The sequence below is a fragment of the Polyodon spathula genome, chromosome 14 (assembly GCF_017654505.1).
Source record: "Polyodon spathula isolate WHYD16114869_AA chromosome 14, ASM1765450v1, whole genome shotgun sequence".
Lineage (NCBI taxonomy): Eukaryota > Metazoa > Chordata > Actinopteri > Acipenseriformes > Polyodontidae > Polyodon > Polyodon spathula.
Window position 1 is genome coordinate 3,246,860 of NC_054547.1, and position 22,071 is coordinate 3,268,930.

At 37.9% G+C, this 22,071-nt stretch overlaps 1 protein-coding gene across 5 annotated transcripts in view; it reads left to right on the forward strand.

Moving 5' to 3' along the window:
* LOC121327039 (leptin receptor-like) overlaps positions 1–14,690 on the forward strand; it is a 35,885-nt gene extending 21,195 nt beyond the window's left edge. For all 5 annotated transcript variants that reach the window (XM_041270812.1, XM_041270814.1, XM_041270813.1 and 2 more), the window contains 15 exons: positions 478–683; positions 3,077–3,222; positions 3,502–3,646; positions 4,231–4,518; positions 5,425–5,539; positions 5,805–6,004; positions 6,398–6,546; positions 6,989–7,142; positions 7,299–7,381; positions 7,916–8,132; positions 8,710–8,943; positions 10,088–10,183; positions 10,271–10,376; positions 11,442–11,517; positions 13,124–14,690. In XM_041270812.1, coding sequence (XP_041126746.1) covers positions 478–683; positions 3,077–3,222; positions 3,502–3,646; positions 4,231–4,518; positions 5,425–5,539; positions 5,805–6,004; positions 6,398–6,546; positions 6,989–7,142; positions 7,299–7,381; positions 7,916–8,132; positions 8,710–8,943; positions 10,088–10,183; positions 10,271–10,376; positions 11,442–11,517; positions 13,124–13,921 — 3,013 coding nt within the window. In that variant the 3' untranslated portion in view covers positions 13,922–14,690. The remainder of the gene's footprint in view (positions 1–477; positions 684–3,076; positions 3,223–3,501; positions 3,647–4,230; positions 4,519–5,424; positions 5,540–5,804; positions 6,005–6,397; positions 6,547–6,988; positions 7,143–7,298; positions 7,382–7,915; positions 8,133–8,709; positions 8,944–10,087; positions 10,184–10,270; positions 10,377–11,441; positions 11,518–13,123) is intronic.
* Positions 14,691–22,071: the final 7,381 nt, after the last annotated feature.

Here is a 22,071-nt window from a genome sequence, read left to right on the forward strand (position 1 = left end):
TTGCAGCATCATTTAAATGTGAGCAGCTGAAAGAGTCAATTGATTATGGTTTTATCAGGAAATTGAATGAAATCATTTTGTGAGTGGCTGCTACAGCAGGGAAGAGCAGCACGGGATCGGAAGGGCGCACATGTTTTTATTTAATAGTTACTGCATCAGGAGATTTTCTGTACAGCAAACATTGGAAATGCAGTACTGGATCAGTACTGGAAAAGGCTTTGAATTACCTGTGAATAAAACAACTAATTAGAGCCAAATCATTACTTTCTATTTTAACCCTTCTGCTTTGCAGTATACAGCACATTTTTCTGTTTAATGCATTTTCAAGAATGCAATCACCATAAAATAGCAACATAATGGTTTGATTATTTATTATTAAATAAATATGTACGGGCAGAATTCAGGAATACATAAAAAAACATTCTTAATGAGGTAGACTTTGTTTTTTTTATTTATGGATGTTTTTGTGTTTTTTAGATCAGACTCCTCTTCGGAGGGTTTGTCTGGGGGACACAGAGAAGCTGTTATTCCTGCTGATCAATGCGGCTATTCTGGAGAGGAGGCCCTGCAGTGTGTCGTACCTGGGATCAGCATGAATTACACCTACACCCTGCTCCTATCAGTCACACATCACCAGAGCCGTGTCGAGGCTCCAGCCATGCAAGCCACTCCAAGAGACCTTGGTGAGTCTCACACTCTGAACCCCAAACCTGGAACTCACGAGCGGGTTCTTTGTTCTGGAGGTTATTTTTTGGAGTGCACAACATACTATCATCAAACAGTCACCTGGAGCGGAGAGGTATCCAGTCACATTTCTAGAGTGGGGTTCCATCACAGGTAACAGGTAAAACTAAATAAATAACTACATTAGAGTCTGGGTGGAGGCTTATTTGGTTCAATTAAAACAATTTACAGTGGACTAGGATGAGGACCAACTGGGCCACCCCTGCTCTAGAGTGACATACTTTTTTTGAGCCGAGTTGGGTTACTTATTGAAACATCCTGGAACCAGTAAATAACAGGAAAGAGAATGAGCGGGGTGGAAAACATATCAACCCACTTTTAATTGTGTAATTTTCTGATTAAACATATATCTTTCACATTGTTTTCCCTGTCTTCCAAATACTGTTGTTTTCATTCTTCCAATAAGATAGTTACCAATCTAAAGTTATTGTGTGTGAACATACACTTTACAGGAGCATGGTGACAGGCCACATTTCTCCACAGTGATTGTCCTCGTCCATGTAACACTATCACAAGCCAAATTTGTGTAATTTTTAAACAGCTTTAATATTTACCATGTTGCTGGATAATTAAAACTGCCTGGTTTTAGCTGTTATACTGGTAATTAAATATGAATGTTTTTTGGAATGAAGTGCATTGTTAGTTGTTTAAGTGCAGTGTATTGGCCATGCAACCAGGTGTTCAAAGCCATGTCATGCGAAGTGCCATATATCACACTATCCTGTTCAGCAGAAAGAAAATTGTAAGCTGGTGGGGAGGAGATAAAAAAAAAGATGAGATTTTGATTCTTTATCACACCTGCTGGAAATACTATGCTGACAATATCTGGGCAAGGTAACTGGAAACAGACTGAAATCAATTTATGTGAGGTCAGGATTTATATAAAGAAACAACAGGTAGGTAAACCAGGCAATAGCAGACACACTAGCAGAGCGCTGTGGTTTGTATTCCTACTTGCGTAGTTTAGGTTGTGTAAGTCTTTGGGTTTCATCCAGAAGAATATTCAAGACATTGCTATGATATGTGGAGTCTCTCTGCCATGTACTTTATCTGTGGGATTGAAAATCCTGTTTTCCTGCGATAACAGTACTACAGTTTTGATTAACACACGTCACAGCACTCCCTGTGTGAACAGAGTGGGGTTGCTACGACAGTATGTACTTGTACTGTAGGTAAGTCTGAACCTCAAATTATTGCTTTCATATGTTGTCGGCTACTGACAAACCGGGTTAAGAAAAACACTTTCAGACACTTATTTTGCAAAGCCATAGTCCCCTTTACATTTGTTACTTCCATCTACGTGTTCACTTTAAATACATTATGATTAACTTCTCACCAGAAAGGGTGTTTACTGAAGGCCGGAAACTATAGCAACAGGACACAGTGTTGGGAAACAGGAAGCGTCACTTCAGTAATGTAATCTTGTCACCAGCTGGACTCTAGATAAAGCACAATCATTTCAGTTTGTTTAGAGTCACTTACAGCATGCTAATACCAGCTTCAGCTGGTGAAGCGATACTTGTCAGTTGTTTGTCTTTTTGATTCAGCTGACTGTACAGTATGCTTCTGGCTATATGTTGAATTTGTTGGCTGTAAGTTACACTGGCCAAAACAATAGGTACAGCTTGGAATTTCTAAACAGAATCCCTTCCGTTTAGAAATTCCGATTTTGGAAGTGGAATACTAGTAGGATATAACCACCTAAGCAGAAACAAACATAGATAATGATACAGAACACACAAAATAGGATACATGTAGATAATATAATGTATCCCTTCAATAAAAATGAAAAAATATGGAGACACTTTATGTTTGTAACATTACAGATCATTTGAAGAGACTTCTTGGTATACAGAAAATCACTCCGTAGAGCACAGCTAGGCTTTTTAGCATACTCTGTGCAGCAAGAACATGAGAGCTCTTGACCCCATAGAGATGCCGTGTAATTGAACATTATCATTTGTAAAGAACTGACAAAAACGTGGGTTAAAATTGTAGAACCCTTTTATTTAAAACACGTGTATAGACTGACTGCTGCCATACGACAGCTAGTACCACGACAGCTAGTTGGGTTGAATCTTCCTCTAAGCTTCAGCTAAGAAAGCCATTACCACACATAAGGGAGACCGTCTTCAAGGTAAAGTGATTTTAAGCACATTATTACGTATTGACATCCAAGTTTAGTTGTGCTAAATTTTTTATTTTTTTATTGCTTATTATTTTCTTTTCTATTTGCTTTATTTATTTATTTTTTAGATACATATCAATATTTGTTAAAGCAGGTTGTTGAAATCAGTTTTTTTTTTTAAGACCAGTGGTTTTCATTCCACAGTGAAGCCTCACCCACCACGTAGCCTGCAGTACGAGATGACTGCAGAGGGGGAGTCGAGGATCAGCTGGAGAAGCCCAGAGCCAGCACCTTACGATCTGCAATATGAAGTCCGCTATTCTGCAAGTGCTACTGAAAAAGCCTGGACGGTATGAGTATACATGACTGGATCTCTTTGAACAAAAGCCCAAGGGGCTGGGTGTTTAACCCTGGGGTAGATTTATCGACCCACCTAATTACACTAATATATCCAACAACAATACAGTGAACTAAGGTCCATGGAAAATCTGCCACAGATATTTTAGGGCTGAGTTATTTAGATCCACCACCTTTATTAGACAGTCGATGTAGACCTCTGAATGGGTCTATGTTACATTCAGTTTGTACACCCAGGTATCGTTTGTTTGTTTTGTTGTTTTTTGACACAGAGTATAGATGGTGTCTTGGAGGCATACGTGACTCCTGATGATTTGAAAGCTGGCTTGGATTATACTGCTCAGGCTCGCTGCAAGAGGGACAGGGGGCCTGGTCTCTGGAGTAGCTGGAGTGAACCCCTCTTTATAAGGGTGCATGGTGAGTAAGGGAATAAACACCACAGAGCATACTGTGTGGAATTATTGTATACCACATTCTGCTGAGGAAGTAGCCCATGCGATGCTGCCACTTACAATTCTTACATTATTTACCTTTCACTTAAAAAAAAAAAAAAGAAAAATAGATAAATAGCGCAGTCTGGTGGTGGTCAGTTGTAAATGTGCTATTGTTTTTTAAAAAGGATAGCATTATTTCTCTCTGCAAAGCTCAGGGCACTGCATTAGAGCAGCGTTGACCTTACAAAAGCAGTTGTAGAAATTCTTTAATGAAGACTTTACTTATTCATAGAAGCTACTTGTTAAGCTTCCAGGAATGCAGTATCTAAGAACATCTGTGCTTTTATTGCTATTGTTTTTGAACATCTGATATGTATAATTTTAAACAAAAGTGGAAAAACAAAACTGTCCAGTATGTTCTCTTTTTAGGCATACATGATTATAGTTTAAAGAGTGGAGCAGAGTGGTCTAAACAATGGAACATGGATACTGAAGTCCACAAAGGGTGCTGGTGTACAGTGCTGTATACTTCAGATTTCTTACAATTGTTTTTTTTTTTTTTCATAGAAGTGACATATATTCCTGCTACAGTGCTGACTGCTGCTGGTTCGAATGTAACTGTGTACTGCGTATTTAATAACCGGAGCCCCAGTGTAAAAAAGGTGGTGTGGTGGCTGAATGCATCCGAAAAAGTTCCTGAAAAGCTGTATTCTGTGGTGAATGACCATGTGAGCAGGGTCACCCTGCCTAATATGAGCCCATCAAAACCAAGAAGTTATCACCTGTTACAGTGTTGCCAGCAAACAGGCGAAACATCAGACTGCAACTACCGCTATGCTCAAATCTATGCTGTAGGTAAGCTTGAAGTACAGCAAGGCTATTCTTTCTTACCCGCTGTTATGTAAGGATGGTCTTGAATTGACCGAGACGTTTACACTTTTTCACTCCTGCACTTCTTTGTAGGGAATTGTGGTAACTTTATTATTTATATAATGAATCAGACAGTTCGACTCTAATAGAGTATTCAGATTACACACTGTATTGATTAATAAAAGATTATTCTTAGCAGATGGTTATATCCATTGCATGATAACATTTGATTACATTCATAGGTTTTTCAAGATACAGAAACATCACAATTATTGCAACACCTTTAACCAGCTGAAAAATGGTAGTCATCTAGCTTACAGTCAAAATAGAAATTAGCCATATTACCTTCTAACTGGGAAAGCCCTTTCAGACAGGTCATAGAGGAAATGTTTTCAGTCAACTTCACCCAAGCAGTTAATTTGTTGGTCTGTGTTAAGCATATATAGTCCCTATAGATTCTATATTTACATATGTCTTAAATTATGCTGAAACAGCACTTCACATACATAGAATGGACTTTTACAATGGGAAACTTGAATTGACTTCTCTACTTAACAGTGTAACAGTGTTGGAGCCTTAGAACAGGAGACGTAGATCTCTTTCTCCACAGTGTACTCCTTCCAAACTCATTCTTTTAAAGACAGAGACAACATTAAATGTTCATTGTATCTTTACTTCTACAAGTTATGAGCTAATTGGGGCCTTCGCACCTGCACTGTACTACCTGTTGGGTGCCATCATCTAAGGCGCACTAAATTGCTACTTGACATTCTATTATTAAGTGCATTTAATAAATATTGTAACAACTGTGTTATTACAGTCTACATGTAGCACTTGTAAAATGTATCCAGCATTGTTTTATATTAAACCGAAATGTTGTTTGTTTATTAGATGTCAACTTTCTGATCTCTTGCGAAACCAATGGATTCCAAACCAACATGACTTGCAACTGGAATCCTAATGGAATACAGCTGCCCCAGGGAAGCAGTGTCCGGTTCATGTACCAGTGAGTAAACACATCAGAGGGCTGAGGGGAGCGGTACACTGGATAAGTGATCAAAAGAGAAAGCTTTCCATTGTAGAATTATACAACTAATAATAATAATAATAATAATAATAATAATAATAATAATAATAATAATAATAATGACATCATGACTTAATATTGCAAAATTACTTGCAACTACAGATGCTGCCATACAACAAATTCATGAATGATTTAAAATGTATATTATTTAAAATGTATAATATTATATATTATCTCTTTTAAGTATTAGGAATGACATTTCTTGTGATGCCCTGCAAGATGACCTGCATGGCGCTGATGCAAAGGAGTGCCAGCTCGGCGTTCATGACGAGTGCACATTTCAACCCCTTTACCTGTATTTTTGCCACATAATGTGGATTGAGATCCACTACAAGCTGGTAACAGTGAGATCTCACCCAGCATACATCACTCCAATGGATGTGGGTGAGTATGTTTCATAAAATGAGTGAAATGTGATGGGAATATACAGGATGTATTATGCCCCTTGGAAATTTGACTTTGTAATGTACAGCTTGGCCAAAAGTTTTGCATCACCCTACAGAATAATAAAAACAGTGAGTGAAACAAGCCAAGTAAAGTTATGTTAACAGTGAATTACATACTGCTTTGTAGTTTTCCGTAACGGAAAACTGACCTTTTAAAAAAAAAAAAAAAAAAAAAAACAACGTCTCAATCCTAAAATTCTAGATGATGCAAAAAATGTTTGGCCATAGCTGTGTAAGCATTTATCTAGAGGAACAGAAGAAGGAAGCAAAGAAGTTTTGCTTGCCAGAGAGTTTAATAATAAACTTGTATTCTTTTTGCTGTTTTTGTTAGTAAAGCCAGATCCTCCTTTCAATATAAAAGCAGAGATCACTCGGACTGAAGGATTCTTGAATGTGACCTGGGAGAGAAGAGAGCTGCCTGTCTATGATCTTCAGTTTGAGGTTCGCTACTCGGGAGAGGAGCAGGACAGGAAATGGAAGGTGTGTCTGAAGAATAAAAAGCTTTTTTCCGACATGCACAGGTTGTGATGTAATGTGAACCGTGTCAGTTAACAGCACAAGATGAGTTGAGGAGCATGCTTAGTGACAGAAAGCATTGAGGCACCCACTTTGCAAGACTGCTGAAGAGGAGATGCTTTTAGTTAGAAATTAAAAATAAAAAAACAATGATGAGTAGCTCATTCGTGCAACTTTTATAATAATCTCATAACATGGTGATACACAAAAATGATACATTGTTGAGGAAGATTAGTAAATGCGCCCCATTCTGATTTAAATTAATTGACAATACCAAAACATGTTTTAAATAAAATTGCTATAGAACAACAATAAATGCTGCAAAACAATTTTAATTGAAAACATGACATCGTTATAAAACAGTTTAATTCATTTCATTTGACTCTTTTTTTTTGTTTGTTTCCAGACCCTTGGCAGTGTATATAATGAACAGGCTTTGATGGAAGTGGCGGATCCCTGTGTTGTATATGTGGTTCAGGTCCGTTGTAAGAGGCACAATGGGACTGGACACTGGAGCACATGGAGTAGCCCAGTGAACACTAGGGTTAATGATATTAGGGGTAAGCGACAAAAGTTAGCATACCATATTGGAAATAGTGGGTCCAATCCAGATTGAAAACTGGACTTCACTTGTGCCTTTAGATGCCATTGCTTAAATATCATTGATGACGTGATTTCAGTAAGTGAGTCAACTGATTTAATGTGATCCCCTGCAGCTCCTGCAAGGGGTCCAGATTTTTGGAGAGTAATCCACGAGGACACTGTGACCAAGCAAGCGAATGTTACTCTGTTATTGAAGGTAGGAATCATTCTGAGAATGGTCAGGATAAGTGCTCTGGGTTGCAGGGCATGAAAGGCGCTATCTAAAGTTGAGATATATTGAAGTACAGTAGGTGCGGTAAGTAAGTGAGCTGCTCAGAGCAGCTCAGTAAAAGACCCCACTTAACAGCAGGCTCAGTTCCACTCCCCCCTGAGCATCTCAGAGAGCTACAGAGCAGGTTTCAGCAGTGGACTGAGTGAGCGAAAAAAAAAATTGCTCTGATCCACTCAGTTACTTAACGCACCCAGTGTAAAACCTTTAGAACTCTCATTAAAAAAATGGAAGGACATTTATAGCTGTACTGTATAATATTGCCCAGTGCTCACTTTTGAATTGCTTCAGAATTTTCATTTAAAAGAAGAAACAGTATAATAATTCATAGAGCAGCAGAGAAGATCAGCCCGTTTAATGTAGGACAGTAATGAGTTCAAGACTTTTTGAATGCTGTGTTTCTGTGTTTAGACTTCTGCTTTCCTATATTGAATATGTGTATTTTTCAAAACCATTTTTAAGCCTCTGAATATAAAAGAAGTCTTCTGTACTGTGAAGGGCTTCAGAGTCCAGCATCAAACCTCCAGTGGCTCCACATGGTCTGATGACCTGAGCAGCCCCACTGCCTATAGCTTTCCCTGGACAGAAGACTTTCACAGTGTGTCAGTCATAGCCTTCAACTCCTTGGGATCTTCAACGGAAAACTACATTTTAAATGTATCAAGGCATGCGAGAAAAAGTAAGAAAGATTTGACTTTTGTACACTTACAGTACAGAATGCCAGTGTGTAGCCTGTATTGACTAAGCTTTTACTCTTGCACCAAGTTTGCAAAGAGAAGTCTTAAGTGACAAACTGTTATGTGAATTTTCGGATTTGCTGTTGACCCAGGCATTTGACAAGCCATTGATAACCCTGATTGGTTTGGCTGTGGTCTTTTCCAAGCCTATTCTGGTAATGGTTAACCATGGCAATTAATGACCAATTTAGGGAACGGTACACCATGTGAATTATCTTGTGGTTTGAGATATTTCGAGTCCTTTGTTTGTTACATGCTTTGCCTGCACTCTAATGAGATCCTGTGAATGCTGCCTATCAGTACTTCTATTTTGATCCACCGTTACTTTGAATTGTCATAAATGGCTCAGGGACCTAATGGAACACAGTCGTGGAAAAGCAAAACATTATTAGCCCTTGTGCAAATGCTTGGCCTAATGGACAATCTAATTAGTCTATATAGAGTTATAATTAAGAGCTATTTATGAGTGTATTTCCCATACCAGTCACCATAGTGAACTCATGTCCCTTTCTTTCGCAGTACAGTGTGTTCAGTCTTTCCATGCATCCATTGTAAACAGCAGTTGTGCGGCACTTTCATGGAAACTCCTACCAGGCAGCCCTCTTCCTGAGTCTTTCGTTATTGAATGGGAACATCAAAAGAAAGAGAGAGGAGAGGAGGAGGAGGAGGAGGAGGAGGAGGAGGAGGAGGGGGAGGACAGCTTTAAATGGGTTCGAGCCCCTTCAAACCAGACTGCCAAATACTACTTATCTGGTTTGTTTACTTTCAAAGCATTGTGATGAAACGATCTTCCGATGTATGTAAATGTTCCAAGACTTTGATCAAATAATTGTACAGTATAGGAGGCTTTGGCAGTGTTCCGGCCACAAATTACTACTCAACAGCTATTGGCCGCCAAAGTCATCAGGTGCTGCACTTTGCATGTTTGTAATATTGTATTCAATAGCTCACTGTAATAACTCTCAGGGTACAAGGAGTCTTAGCGGAATGCTTTTAACTTTCATTTCAGCATAATGAAAACAGGTTTTCTGCATTGCTCGATTCTTAATAATGTAAAATAATACATGTGCTGTGAACTAATTAAAAAACCGTCAACCTAAGCCCTGTTTTTGCACCATTGATTCTGGGCATGCAGTTGACCCCTGAAATGTTAAACTTTGTGTGGCTGGGGGCTCCCTGTAGTGGTAAGCCGTTTATTGAACGTTATAGGTTATTGAGGTTATTCTGTGGTCACTGCTTTTAAAGGAGTAGGATGAGTAATGAGATCAGTTTAAACAGATACATTTGCAGTGTGATTTGCTTTTTTAAATTTGTTTTATTATTATTATATTGAATACACAGACTGCTGTACGCTGGTGAGTTGACTAGCTGAAATTTAAGTCAACTTTCCTTTAAGAGAGGTATTGAAATTATTTTGTAATTACAATGTTTAGTCACCAGGTGTCATCTGTGAGTAGAGAAACTGACTGTACATAAGAATAAAAACTATAACTTGAAAGTGGAGATGACTTTAACCACAGTATATACTGGTACATAGGTTTTAATATCTTGAATCCCATTATCTTGATGGATGTCAAATTGAGTTGTGAAAAAGTGAAGACCAAAAGTAATGACAGTTGTTGGCAGCCTTAGTTTATGTGTGTGCGTGTGCATGCGTGTGTCGGAAGAGGGCTTTTGTTATACTTGTTGGTTAGGATATTGCCTTTCGCTTGTGGTGGTCTCTCTCTCTCTCTCTCTCTCTCTCTCTCTCTCTCTCTCTCTCTCTCTCTCTCTCTCTCGGTACAAATCCTAACTGTTTTCAAGGTTCGAGGGTTCTAGGTTTCAGGCCACTAATTGATAATGAAACTGGTTTAGCATAGCTTGCCAAAATATTTGACATTTCATATTTTTCTTACAGATGCCTTTTTTGTACATGATGCGTACAGGTTTATTCTGTACCCAATATTCCCAGAAGGGGAGGGACGGCCAGAGGCTTTTTACATAAACAATAAAGGCAAGTGATACACACAGCTTCCCATCATTCTTGGACACAGAAGCCAATTTCTTTGTTTACTGATGCAGGTCTGTGTTGTTCTTTCAGGTGACAATGGGAGAAGCAGAGGAGAAGGAGCAGACTACATACTTCTTCTTATAATTGCTTTTCTCTCAGTTGTTCTGCTTGGGACGCTTGCAATCTCCCAACACCAGTATGTGCATTTATCATACATATCTATTGTTGTTTTGATATATGTTATAGAAAAATCGTTGTGTGAAACCTTATGCTGCAATTCTCTAACAAGATAGGTGAGTGTAAGGATTTGCATTTGCTATGCATGGTTAATCAATTCCTGATGAAGCTTGCATAGTCCACAATGAGTCACTGTCAAATGCAATACAAGAAAGTGTCTAAAAACCGGTGAGTCAAAATCTGTTGAAAAACCAATGCAATTACACAGCACCCAATAATACTGGCCCCTTTTAACCCAAACACGACCTGTTTTGTCTTTCAATGTATTTGGTAGTCGAGTCTTCTTTTCTGTAGTTAAAACTGTCATTGCTGCAAATTCCATTATACCATACATCTCAAATTGTAGCATGCCTCTGATGCAAGACCATTACTGGGTGTTAATGGAAATGAAAATAGGTAGTGAAGTGAGTTGCTTTCTGAACTACATAACTCGAGGTCCATTTATACAGATTTCTACATTTCGATGCTCTTTGCTCCATTATCAGGACATCAGGCCACCTTTCCCTAATAACAAAGCCTGCAAAGTCAGGCCTGCAGGTACTTGCTATCGGCTATTTGAGTCTTTCTTGACCTATATTGAGATCTAATTAGAATAAAGCCCTCTGCCGGCTGGTGTTTGTTGACATAATTTAAAACATAAGGTACCTTATAGTCAACTGGCCGTTATCCCACGAATCAGCGTAATGCATTGGTTTTATTTCCCATGTTTATAGTTACAACATGGCATATCTTAATTTACAGACAATTTCAGCTTCCAGAGGAGTATTATGGCCCATTCACATTTGGTACAAACTGTTGTTTGTTTGTCAGTGCAATATAAAATCAGAAATACTCCAGGGTCTACCCAACTGGTGTGAGGTGATTTCAAAAGGATTAATTTCAAATTTTTTTAATTTTTTTTTTTCTAGAAGAAACAGGCATGTGTGCAAGTGTATCTCTATAGAAGAATGGAGGATTACTGTATCTGTCTTTATGAAAGGAAGTTGTTAAGTTATTGCTGTTATTGTTGTCCTTGCCTTGCCAGAATGAAGAAGTTGGTTTGGAGAGATGTGCCTAATCCTAATAATTGCTCCTGGGCTCATGGAGTGGACTTTAAAAAGGTATGTTATAAATCTTTGACTGAGCTGTAAACATACAAAGCGTAACACAACAGAACAGTGATATTACATTTTTTATATATATATATTTATATATATAAATAAATAAATAGTGTGCTTTATTTTTGCCTGTTTTACTAAGAGAGTCACAAGCTATCTTAAAGTTTGAACCTCACAGTATAATCCACACTGCAGCACTACTTAGTCTACCTCACAGCCTTCCCCTGCCATGCACAGTTCACAGCTGCACTCTTTGGATTATAACAGATCCCATGCCCTATTGAGCACAACTGTTTTAAAGTACTGGTATTAAAGAATACAGCAATGCTGAGTCTACTGGACTGGAGTGCTTCTATGCACTTTATCTCTTGGCTTTAGGGAATATTCTCATGACATTTTACTTGCTTCAAATTGCAGCCAAGACTGTGTGTGACCTTGTTGCATACTGACTGCTGGAATTGCTTGCGACAGGGAGGTCTTTAACCTTGCACTAGTGTCCTAAGGCATATTGTGTCAAGAAATGTTCACACTGACGCATTATTTGGTATCACATGAACATATAGGTGTAAGTCTGCAATCATTTTTATGTATAACTATTTCGCAAATATAAACATACCACCCCCTTATCATCCAAAACCAACAGGTACAAGTGCATTCTGTTTTCTAAACTTTTGTCACAAGTTACTGCATGCCAAAAAAGTGTTAGTCAGAAAAGGAGAAGTCTGACAGAAAGGGCCTTCAAAGCATTCCCTCCATTCTTCAATTAAAGGAGAAACAAATCATGTTAATGTTACAAAACGAGATACAAAACACATTGAGGGTGCTTGAGGGAACCTGAAATATATATAACTTAGTGGTTTGGTTTTAGGTTTGTAAAATTAACCTGTGTTTTTTACCGCTTTCAAAAAAAGAGTTAATTTAAGACTGGGGTAAACCCTTTAAAAATATGGCCCAAAATCCTGTCATTAAAAAGAAGCTTTCAACTTTTCAACTGTACAGCTATCGCCTAACATAACCTGGAAGTACAGTAAGCATAGTTACCTAAAGAGGTAGATGACATACTTATTGCACATTCAAACAGGAATAATTACAATGATCAGCTGCTTGTATTTAATGAATGAACAAACATGTGAGCCCAGTGTAACTTAAGCATTAGACTGCACTGTCTTCATTGATTCTCTCATTTAGCCATTCATAATACAAGGCATATTACCACATTAATAACATTATTGGATTGACTCAGAGATCTTTAAACAGATGATGTCAGTTAGATATTGTATTAGGCCTTTTATTTTTAATGAATTTTCATTCAAATCTTTATCAATTTACTATTGGAGGGAATTCCAACGTGATTTTGATGAATTGCATTTGGAAGAAAAATGCTTTAAAATAGAAATGCTGACACTTTGTTTAATGGGTCTAATTTATAAGGAACAATGCTGCTATTAAATGCACTGCAGTAAATTTGTGACATGCTTCTGCTTTATGTACATCTTTAGCCAGTGTATTTAAATGGTGGTTTTGAGGGCAAATGGGCCTCAGGTATTTAGGGGTGAAACTGAAGATCAAAAGGACAGTGGCGAAATATTGTGTGCTTTTGTAATTTTAGGCAGAAACCATCGAAATCCTCTTTAAGCACCACGAGAGGCTGACATCTGGCCCGCTTCTCTTGGAATCAGAAAGAATTTCCGAAGCTGTAATAGTTGAGAAAATGAAACAAATTGTGGAGGAGAAGGAGACCCGAGATGGCTTGAATGTCCCACTGAGTCATGAGCCGCAGCAGGATCCCCCCCCTTCTGAGCAACACAGCCACACTGACGAAGAGGAGAGGGAGCAGTTGGTCTACCCAGAGAGTTCAGGAGAGCCCAAAATAGAATATGCCACCATCCTGATTCTGGGAGAGCCCAGTGATCTGTACAAACAGCAGAAAAGCATCAGCAGCTCCTCCGACGAGGGGAACTTCTCCGCTAACAACTCAGACATTTCTGGGTCCTTCCCCAACAATCTGTGGGGGGTTGAAAATCAGTCCTGCATGCACTTAGCCCAGGTCAACCCACAGATGCTGCGCTCCTTTAATTCTTCAGAGGGCTTTTCAGAAGCATTTGATGACCAGGACTACAGTCTTCTCGATGATCCGTGCCCTGAAAGAGACATTTACTACCTGGGGCAGGTGTCGACCGAGGAGCAGGGGGAGAAGGAAAAGTTCTTGAAAGAGGATGCACAGGTTCCGTGCCAGGACAGTAGAGATGAGACAGGACATGAAGCCAATCCTTTATTGAGCTGCCATTCTCTGCTCCAATTCAAGATGAACAAAACAGATTTACCTCAGAAGAGTAGCAGATTATATATGTCCCAGTTTCGAGCAGTGTCTAATACAATTGCAAAAATAACCAAAGCGCAAAAATAATAATAATAATAATAATAATAATAATAATAATAATAATAATAATAATAATAATAATAATAATAATAATAAAAAGCTTGCTAATAAGTAAATGTTTTATTTGTTTCCCCATGTGTGGGAATATAAGAAACAATTTATTTGTGTATTTGTTTTTTTAAGTTGAACTGGCATGATACAGTGCTAGAATGCAATTATTTTTAAAACGTAAAATCATTCTGTTTTGATTCCATGTAGCATTAAGGCTTCTGGAAAACCATCCATTACTGGTGTTGTCTATCAAGGCATGTGCACAAAACATACCTCCCAGCCTGCACAGCAGCTCATGCTCTTGATACATTGTGAACACACACTCACGGTACTTGGCAAGCTGTTCTAAAATCTTCATCTTTGTATTTTTCTCAAAGCAGATACAGTTAACTGGCAATACCATTTTAAGCATGCTATTATCGAACAGCTGTTCTGCAAAAGTGGTGAAAAATGCTTATCTGCATTTGCTACATGTATTGTTTAACAAAACAACAAATGGATTTCTGTTTTTCTGTTGTGAGTTCCAGTATCTGTAAAGTCCTGTGTTACGATATGTACGTTTTGTGCCAAACTATTTTCTCAGTGTGCTATTTTTCTAACGATAGGAGGAGATGATTGTGTCAAAACTTTGAAAAGGCATAACTTTGTAATTGTGATTTTACACAGTGCCTGCTGTGGGAACAGTGTAACTGCAAAACTGGTTGCATATCTAGATTGCCTATATTTTTGTGGTTAAAATAAAGTATTTATTGTCAAAGTTGCTGCTGTGTTTTTTTTTTTTTTAAATGAAACTTGTAAAGAGGTTACATCCATTTAGACAAAAAAATGTTCTTTGTACTAACCGAGGCAATTGGGTTAATGTCTCAGTAACAGCTAATAGGGTAAAATACAGTCAGGAGGTACAGTAGTATAGATTTGCTATGCCTTTATTTATTTAAGCTATAACAGAATATCTCAAGTGAATTCAAACAAGGCCAAAGTACATTTCTCAACATGTAACTTAAAAACAGCTGAAATAGTGCAGGAGACCTTGTATTATTAATTGAAATGCTCACAAAGGATCAAAGGAATAGAGGAATTGTATGAAATGATAAAGAAGCTGATGCTGCTGTGAGTCACTAGAAAGGAAACAATCGAGAAGGCAGATAGTCATTCTCACAATTACTTGGCAGGATAAACTGTTTCAGGACCTCAAGAGAGTTACAAACTGTTTCTCTCTCAATGCACCTCCGGTGTATTGTACTGTAGGTAAAGCGATGATGCTTGATCCTTGTTATGGTACTGTGGCTATGTACCGTGGTCGGAAAGCTCTCTTGAGATTCATTTCTGGCAAGGACATTTTTTGGGGGGGGTGAAGGTGGAGGGATGGAACTTATTGACACTGACAAAGAATAAAGATGTTGGAAAACAAAAGTATACAGCATTGTGAATACAGCAAAAATCAGACAGAGAAAAAGTGTTTGTGAGAGAGGAAGAACTACAAGAAGAAAGTTTCAATTACTGGGAGTTAGCACATGACTCAAGATAATCCTGATTATCGTGGTAATTATTAGCCGATGATCCATAACCCAAATTGTGGATTATGGATCTGTGGCAACTGTTTGCGAAATCCTTAACAGAATGTGGTTCTAACTCTGCCACCTGTTGGCAACACCAGTGCAATGAAGCCATATAACATTTTGTATGCACCTTTAACCAGAATAATAATTATAAGAAGTGAGCCAAGATAGCTGTGTTGCCCTGGTGAAGTTCTCAATGCCTGATCTTCACATCTTTTACAGCAGTGATAGCTCTGTTTGCAAGTTTCATGTTGTGTGTTCGGATTGAGTGGCCAGTTTTATTTTTGTGTTTGTTATAGCAGTGAACTTGCATCTAAGGGTTTTGTTCAACTATCTGCAGAAGTGTTCACACATAAATGGCAGATGGATGATCAAGCTCTTAACTCGCAGGCTTTGGGAAATTGACCAGTGGTCTTAAGCCTTGTCCTGTTTCTGAACACGGAGCAAAAACCCTAGACGAACTGCCACTGCTGCAGGCAGCAAAGGCACACTTGTGAGGATTAAAATAAAACTGATTCTAATCTAACCTGAACAGATTGGCTGTCCTTACTTATACATCCAATAGAGGGCTCTGTTACACGCTCCAATGTGTTGTACACTAGGGCTGTGAATTTCATTAAAAAAAAAGTCATTCTAAAATGGTTCACAGATTGCATTGATATCAGTGTTCCTGCAGCAAATAGAGAACCATGATGAATGCAATCTGTGAACCATCCTCTTAAATACAATCCCTCTGCCAGTATACGGTTTAATACAGGGTTCCAGAAGAAAAAGAAAGTTTTCATTGATCAGATTAAACCATGAAAATGATGTAGAATGCCCCAGTACCGTATATATATAGCATTAGAATGAACATCACTACATTTCCAGTAGCTCGACATTTCAACAAAGATCATCACACTGTGTGATCAATACATTTAAAAAAGAAATACATCTTGATTTACCAATAACATAAAGTCGAGCCAAAACATTTAATTATAAATACATTTTCACTCCCAGGTAAACACAGTGTTTACTTTTAGGTCTTTGCTCCACCCCTGCACCATTCTAGCCTACTGAAATATCACAGCAGGAAGCAGATATAGGTTTTTTTTTTTTTTATCATATTAAAGGACTTTATGAGAAGCAGTGTATCCTGTATTAGCTCCGGTAACATCAAAGCCATGTTCAATTTGAGCTTTGAGGGCTGCTCCTGGCTGCAAACGATCTGTAAACCCAATGGTGAGCGGAACACAACTTAAATGTTCCCCCTAGTTTATACCGTACAACAGTCATGCTTGAATTGGTGCAAACTGAATAAATGTAAGACTGCATAGATAAGTATAGTTAAGGATAAGTCACATCAGAATCAAGAAGTATTCTAAAGCACGCTAAAACCTTGGTTAACTATGGGAAACCACAATCTAAAAGTAATTTCGTTTCTGCTGCTCAAGTTTTTTATTAATATGTAATTATTTAGCAGACGGCTTTATCCAAAGCAACTTACAGAAATGAAACAAAAATAACAATATATAAATTAGTCTTAAATTGAAAAAGAAAAAGAAAGATACAGAGAGAAATGGCAGACATATAAAAGCAAATGAAGAATTATAAACATTTAAAATACACAACTAACTAATAAACGATCACAACACATAACAACACAGATACACCTCAGAACAGCCCCAAAACAACCAGTGTCCTTTCCCATGTCTAGTCTATTCCAATACTGCATGTTATTATTTACTGTATAAACTAACATCCCCCTCATGTACCTGTAGCTGTCTCCAACTAAACTCCAGTGCCTTGTGATTATTAATTAGTCATTTAGCATGTCATTAATTCATGAATGCATGTATTGATTTACTGTTTTTAAACTCTCTTCTCTGGCTTTATTGTTGGTTCATTCTGTATGTATTAAGTTTCCTAGCAGATGCTGCTGATGTAACAGTTCAGCTGCAGCTTTCTGCTCTCTGCCTCTCCGGAGATGAGTAAAAGAGCTGTTCTCAACTGTGAGACAGCCTTATACAGAAATCTGATAGCTAGGGACTGTTGCTATGGTAAGCAGAGGAAGGAGAGGCGATGACTGTGATCTGGGACCTGCATGAGGCTGATGTAAGAGATGCTCCGATTTTAAATTAATATTAATTCCAGAACATCTAGAATGGCTGGAGGCCCTGGTTGAAATCTAGTTTAGATTGTATGCGGTCTCAGCGATAGTGTACAGTGCATCCCATCACAGAGCCTCGAAACCATTCAGACAGGATACCTGTGCAGCCCAAAGGTCAGTGTGGGTTTACACCACACCGAGGGTTGCTCGTTTGAATCTCCTGCTTTGATGTGTTCTTTATCAATATGTCAGGTTCTGTTCTGTGTAAATGCAAGCTGTCAAACTCATGTCTAATGAGCTGAGTGGGAAGTGGATTTTCTCCTTGCAAGGCTGTGATTTATTAACGAGAGAGATTGCCTCATGTACATCATCTTTATACAACCTTTAACAGCGTATAGTAGATACGTTTGATTGGATAAATCTCCTGCCATTGCTAGAGTGTTATCTAGTGAAAGCCTCATATTGAAGTTGGCAAACGGTTCAAACAAGTGAACTGAAGTGTTGCAGACCAGACCTGCATATATAGTTAATTATACTGTTGGGGTTATATAGTTCAGTCTGATTGCAAAGATTCTAAAAACGCTCTAATCATTCATTTAATTTCAAGCTGGTTTTCTTTTGAGGAGCACATACCAGACACCTTTCTTAGCAGCTCAGTTCTAGAAAAGATTGACAGGAACACAGACATCAATAAATGAAATCGGGCACCTGGGTAGCTGAGGAAAAGAGCATTTAACGCTGTTGAGTGTCAAGGTAATATGACAGCAACTAGAAAAACTGTAATCGTGGACCGAGCTGCAGATTGAAACAGTTAAGAGGAGAAATGAGATAGCAATTCTCTGGCCCTTATGACTGTTTATGTAGCTGCAATTTGATGTACTATCATTGTTATTATTATTATTAGTAGTAGTATTAGTAGTCACATAGAGTAGTTGTAGCATTGATATAAAACTGGACAGGAATCAGTAACGATAACAGCACATAAAGCAAACCTGGGAAAACTGTAGGAAACTACAAGCATTCAGTTGAGATATAAGGGGCTGTTTTTGATGAGATTCTGTGAAGGGTTACAGACCCAATCTGCTCACAATATTGCACTTGGTACTTCAAAACTGCAAACTGTGCTTTTTTGTTCCTCAATAGTTCTTTGCAGAGCCTCACTGTTATCTCTTTAAGACACATTCCAACTGCAGATGTTTTTGCATCAGGAAAGGAAGAATCACTTGAAGGTAATAAGTTTGCATGCTCTGCATGCTGCCCTTCAATATTACATTCTAATAAAAAAAAAGTAATAAAAAGTAGTAAGTAGTAAAAAAAAAAATAATCTTGGACAATCCCAGACAAATATTTATCCATCTTATTCATTAACGGGGCGTAGAAAAAAAAAGAAATATATATATGCATATGTATTATTGAAATTAATATGACACCCAAAGTGTTATGTAAATTACTTAGAGCTAATAATAGAAGCCCATATTTGATGACGGGAGACATCTTTCATGCCACTAGTTATTAAATGTGAGATGTGTGCTTGAGATTCAGCAGAATTAAATTTGACAGGAAATTAGCCATCTGAGTATACTATATTAACATTACACATGCTGTAAGAAACTGCAAATCTGAAACTAATAACTAAAAAACTGGCACAGTTGTCTCATCAACATCCTTGTCCACTGAAGAATTAAAACATCTTTTCACTATGTGCTGACTTTTTAAGCCAAGGGAATCGAGACGGGTGTATTTCATTTTAATGTGTAGCACCTCGTTTCTGGATCGTAAGAAAGTATTTCAAAGCACATTTCCAATGGAATGTGTCCATTCTATGAAAGGGCATGTCATTTTCAACATGGTTGCTAACACCGCATCTACACATTATTTATCTGTTCAAGGAGATAGTTATTTTCTATTCTTTTTTTAAATCAGTATTCAAATCAGCCATGGTTTACTGCTTCAAAGTGCATGGTGTGAGCGAGCGCTGGTGCGTGTTTGTGTATTTCTGGGATGTGTTGAGGGAGGAGGGGCTCACCTGATAGTATAAATCAATGCTATACATTAGGACAGACAGAAAGAGTGCCGACATCAAAGACCTCAAAGGCATCATCATTTATTATCTTTTAATGACCCAGAACCTGATAAAGATGCTCTTTTTTTTTTGCGGTTTCCTGCAGTCAAGCAGGACTTGCTCATATTGGTTCTATGACCAGCATCTATCATGCTTTACAATCCTGGGCAGTGGAGAAAACTCAACTTTAACCCCTAGATTACTGCTGCTTTCTTCTGCTGAAGACACTTGTTCAAAGGCATCTGATATTAAAGAAGTATACTAAAGAGCTGTACTAACCATCCTGCAAGATCATATCAAAGAGAAAAGTGACGTCCAGATTGCAACTCACATTTGTGTGCATTATCCCATATGTTTTTCATTGCAATTGGTTTCCTGCAATGTCCGTATCCGAAGTAATCATTGGGATGTTCTTTGTTTGCCAAGAGAACAGCGTTTCAATTTTGGCTGAACTTCGTCCATCTGTGCTTCCCTTGTTTACAGTGAAGGCCTCCTGTCAGCTGCGCACATACCTTGCGAGAGAGCGATGGACATTGAGCTAGTTTGTCCCCATTAGAGAACCCAGTTTCCATTTTTTTTTGCTATTTAGGTAAAAAATGACACCACATGGAATGTTTTCAACACACGGACTAAACCCTAGTATTTTTCCATTGTTAGACTCAATCTTTTCTTTGTGCTTTCTTCACACCAAAAAAACTATTTTGCTAACCAAAATATTTTCTTGGCTAATTTACATAAATTCTATACACACACACACACACACACACACACACACACACACACACACACACACACACACACACAGTTTAATATTTTGAAAATGCATGACTGATGCTGTCATTACTTTTTCAATTGCAATTTAAAGAAACACATAGCTATGCTGAAACACTTGCTATGCTGGCTGCATATATTCAGTTTGCATGACTGGACAACAATTGCACATTAAAAAAATCCTCACATTCAGACTATGCTCTTGAAAAAAAGATGTAATAGATAGTAGAGTACAATGGCAAACATAACGATCTAGTGCTCTGGCTTTTGGCTTACATCAGTAACTACATCACATCAATTAGGTGAGGTACGTGACACTACTTTTCAGTTGACCCTCAGATGGCCAATCACAGCCTACACATAAACATTATTCATTACGAGTCTGCCTCATAATTGAACATTTCTCAAGTGCATTCTGTCTCTCTTTTTTTCTCAAGTATGCAATAAAACAGCACTGCACGTATTTGTGTGAAAATTAAGCTTTAAAATGAAACAGAATGAATCAATTTGAATACTGAATTGGTGTGTTACTAAACATGTGGCGTTCTGGCATATCAATGAGCACACAAAACCCTTAGCTTGTATACACATTGCACTTAGTTACAGTGGCTGTATTTTTTATAGTTGCTCATTCAGTTCTTTTCTTAAACAATACGTCATTGCCTGGCATTTTCAATCAGCAACTTCATTTATTTCTTTATCAGTTAATTTCCCCTCTGTTTTCCTACCCAATTTGAAATGTCAAATTCTAATATTGCCTCATAACTGCAAACCTCTTACTGGCCAAACACAAGCAATGAACGCTGCCAAGTTACTGAACCTAGGAGGGGGGGCTCAGTCTCCCACTGACCTTTGTTTATGTTTTTTTTTAAAAGCCACTCAAGATTCGAACACATAACCACAGTTAATCTGATTTACACATTCCTGCTCTGCTCTGTTTCAAACATAATCCACAAAACATTGTTAGTGACAAACCATCTAACCCCAGCAGTACAGTATGTAAAAACCTCCATACAGCACAGGAACACAGCAAAATAAATCCTTCATGTTTGGCTGCTGATGGAGCGCTGCCTCAGCTCTCTAACACAAGTACTGCTCTCAGGTGATGTTCCTCTGTCATTACAAGCTTTACATGGTTTCATTGTTTTTATAATTAAATACTGCATTTTTTAAATTTTTTTATATTTATTTATCTTTAGAAAACAGACATATTTCCGCTTGTGATTTGATAAGCTTTACAAAAATAAATGCTGTAAATGACAAAAACGCAAGGTTTATTTACACATGAAGAGGTTATCATCAGAGGCCATGAGACAAGAAATGTGGCTACATTAATTGCCGGTATTTATTTTATCCTTTCAATCTGTCTGGCATTATTGGTTTTCATTTCGCATTGTGTAATAAATTATATTTTTTCAACATGTTTTTTCAAGTCCTCTTCCTTCTTATCTGTGTGTTTTTTGTGACGGAATTAGATTTTTGCCTGGTAATGTACAAGAGTTTATTATAAATAAAAAGGTAGCACTAGAGGGCCAGACAAGCCAGGAAACAAAGTACTGATTATCTCTCTTGGGATAATGTCAAAAACAAAGAACAGTTTTTTGATTTTTTTTTTTTTTTGGGGGGAGTGGGGGGGGTTTGCAAT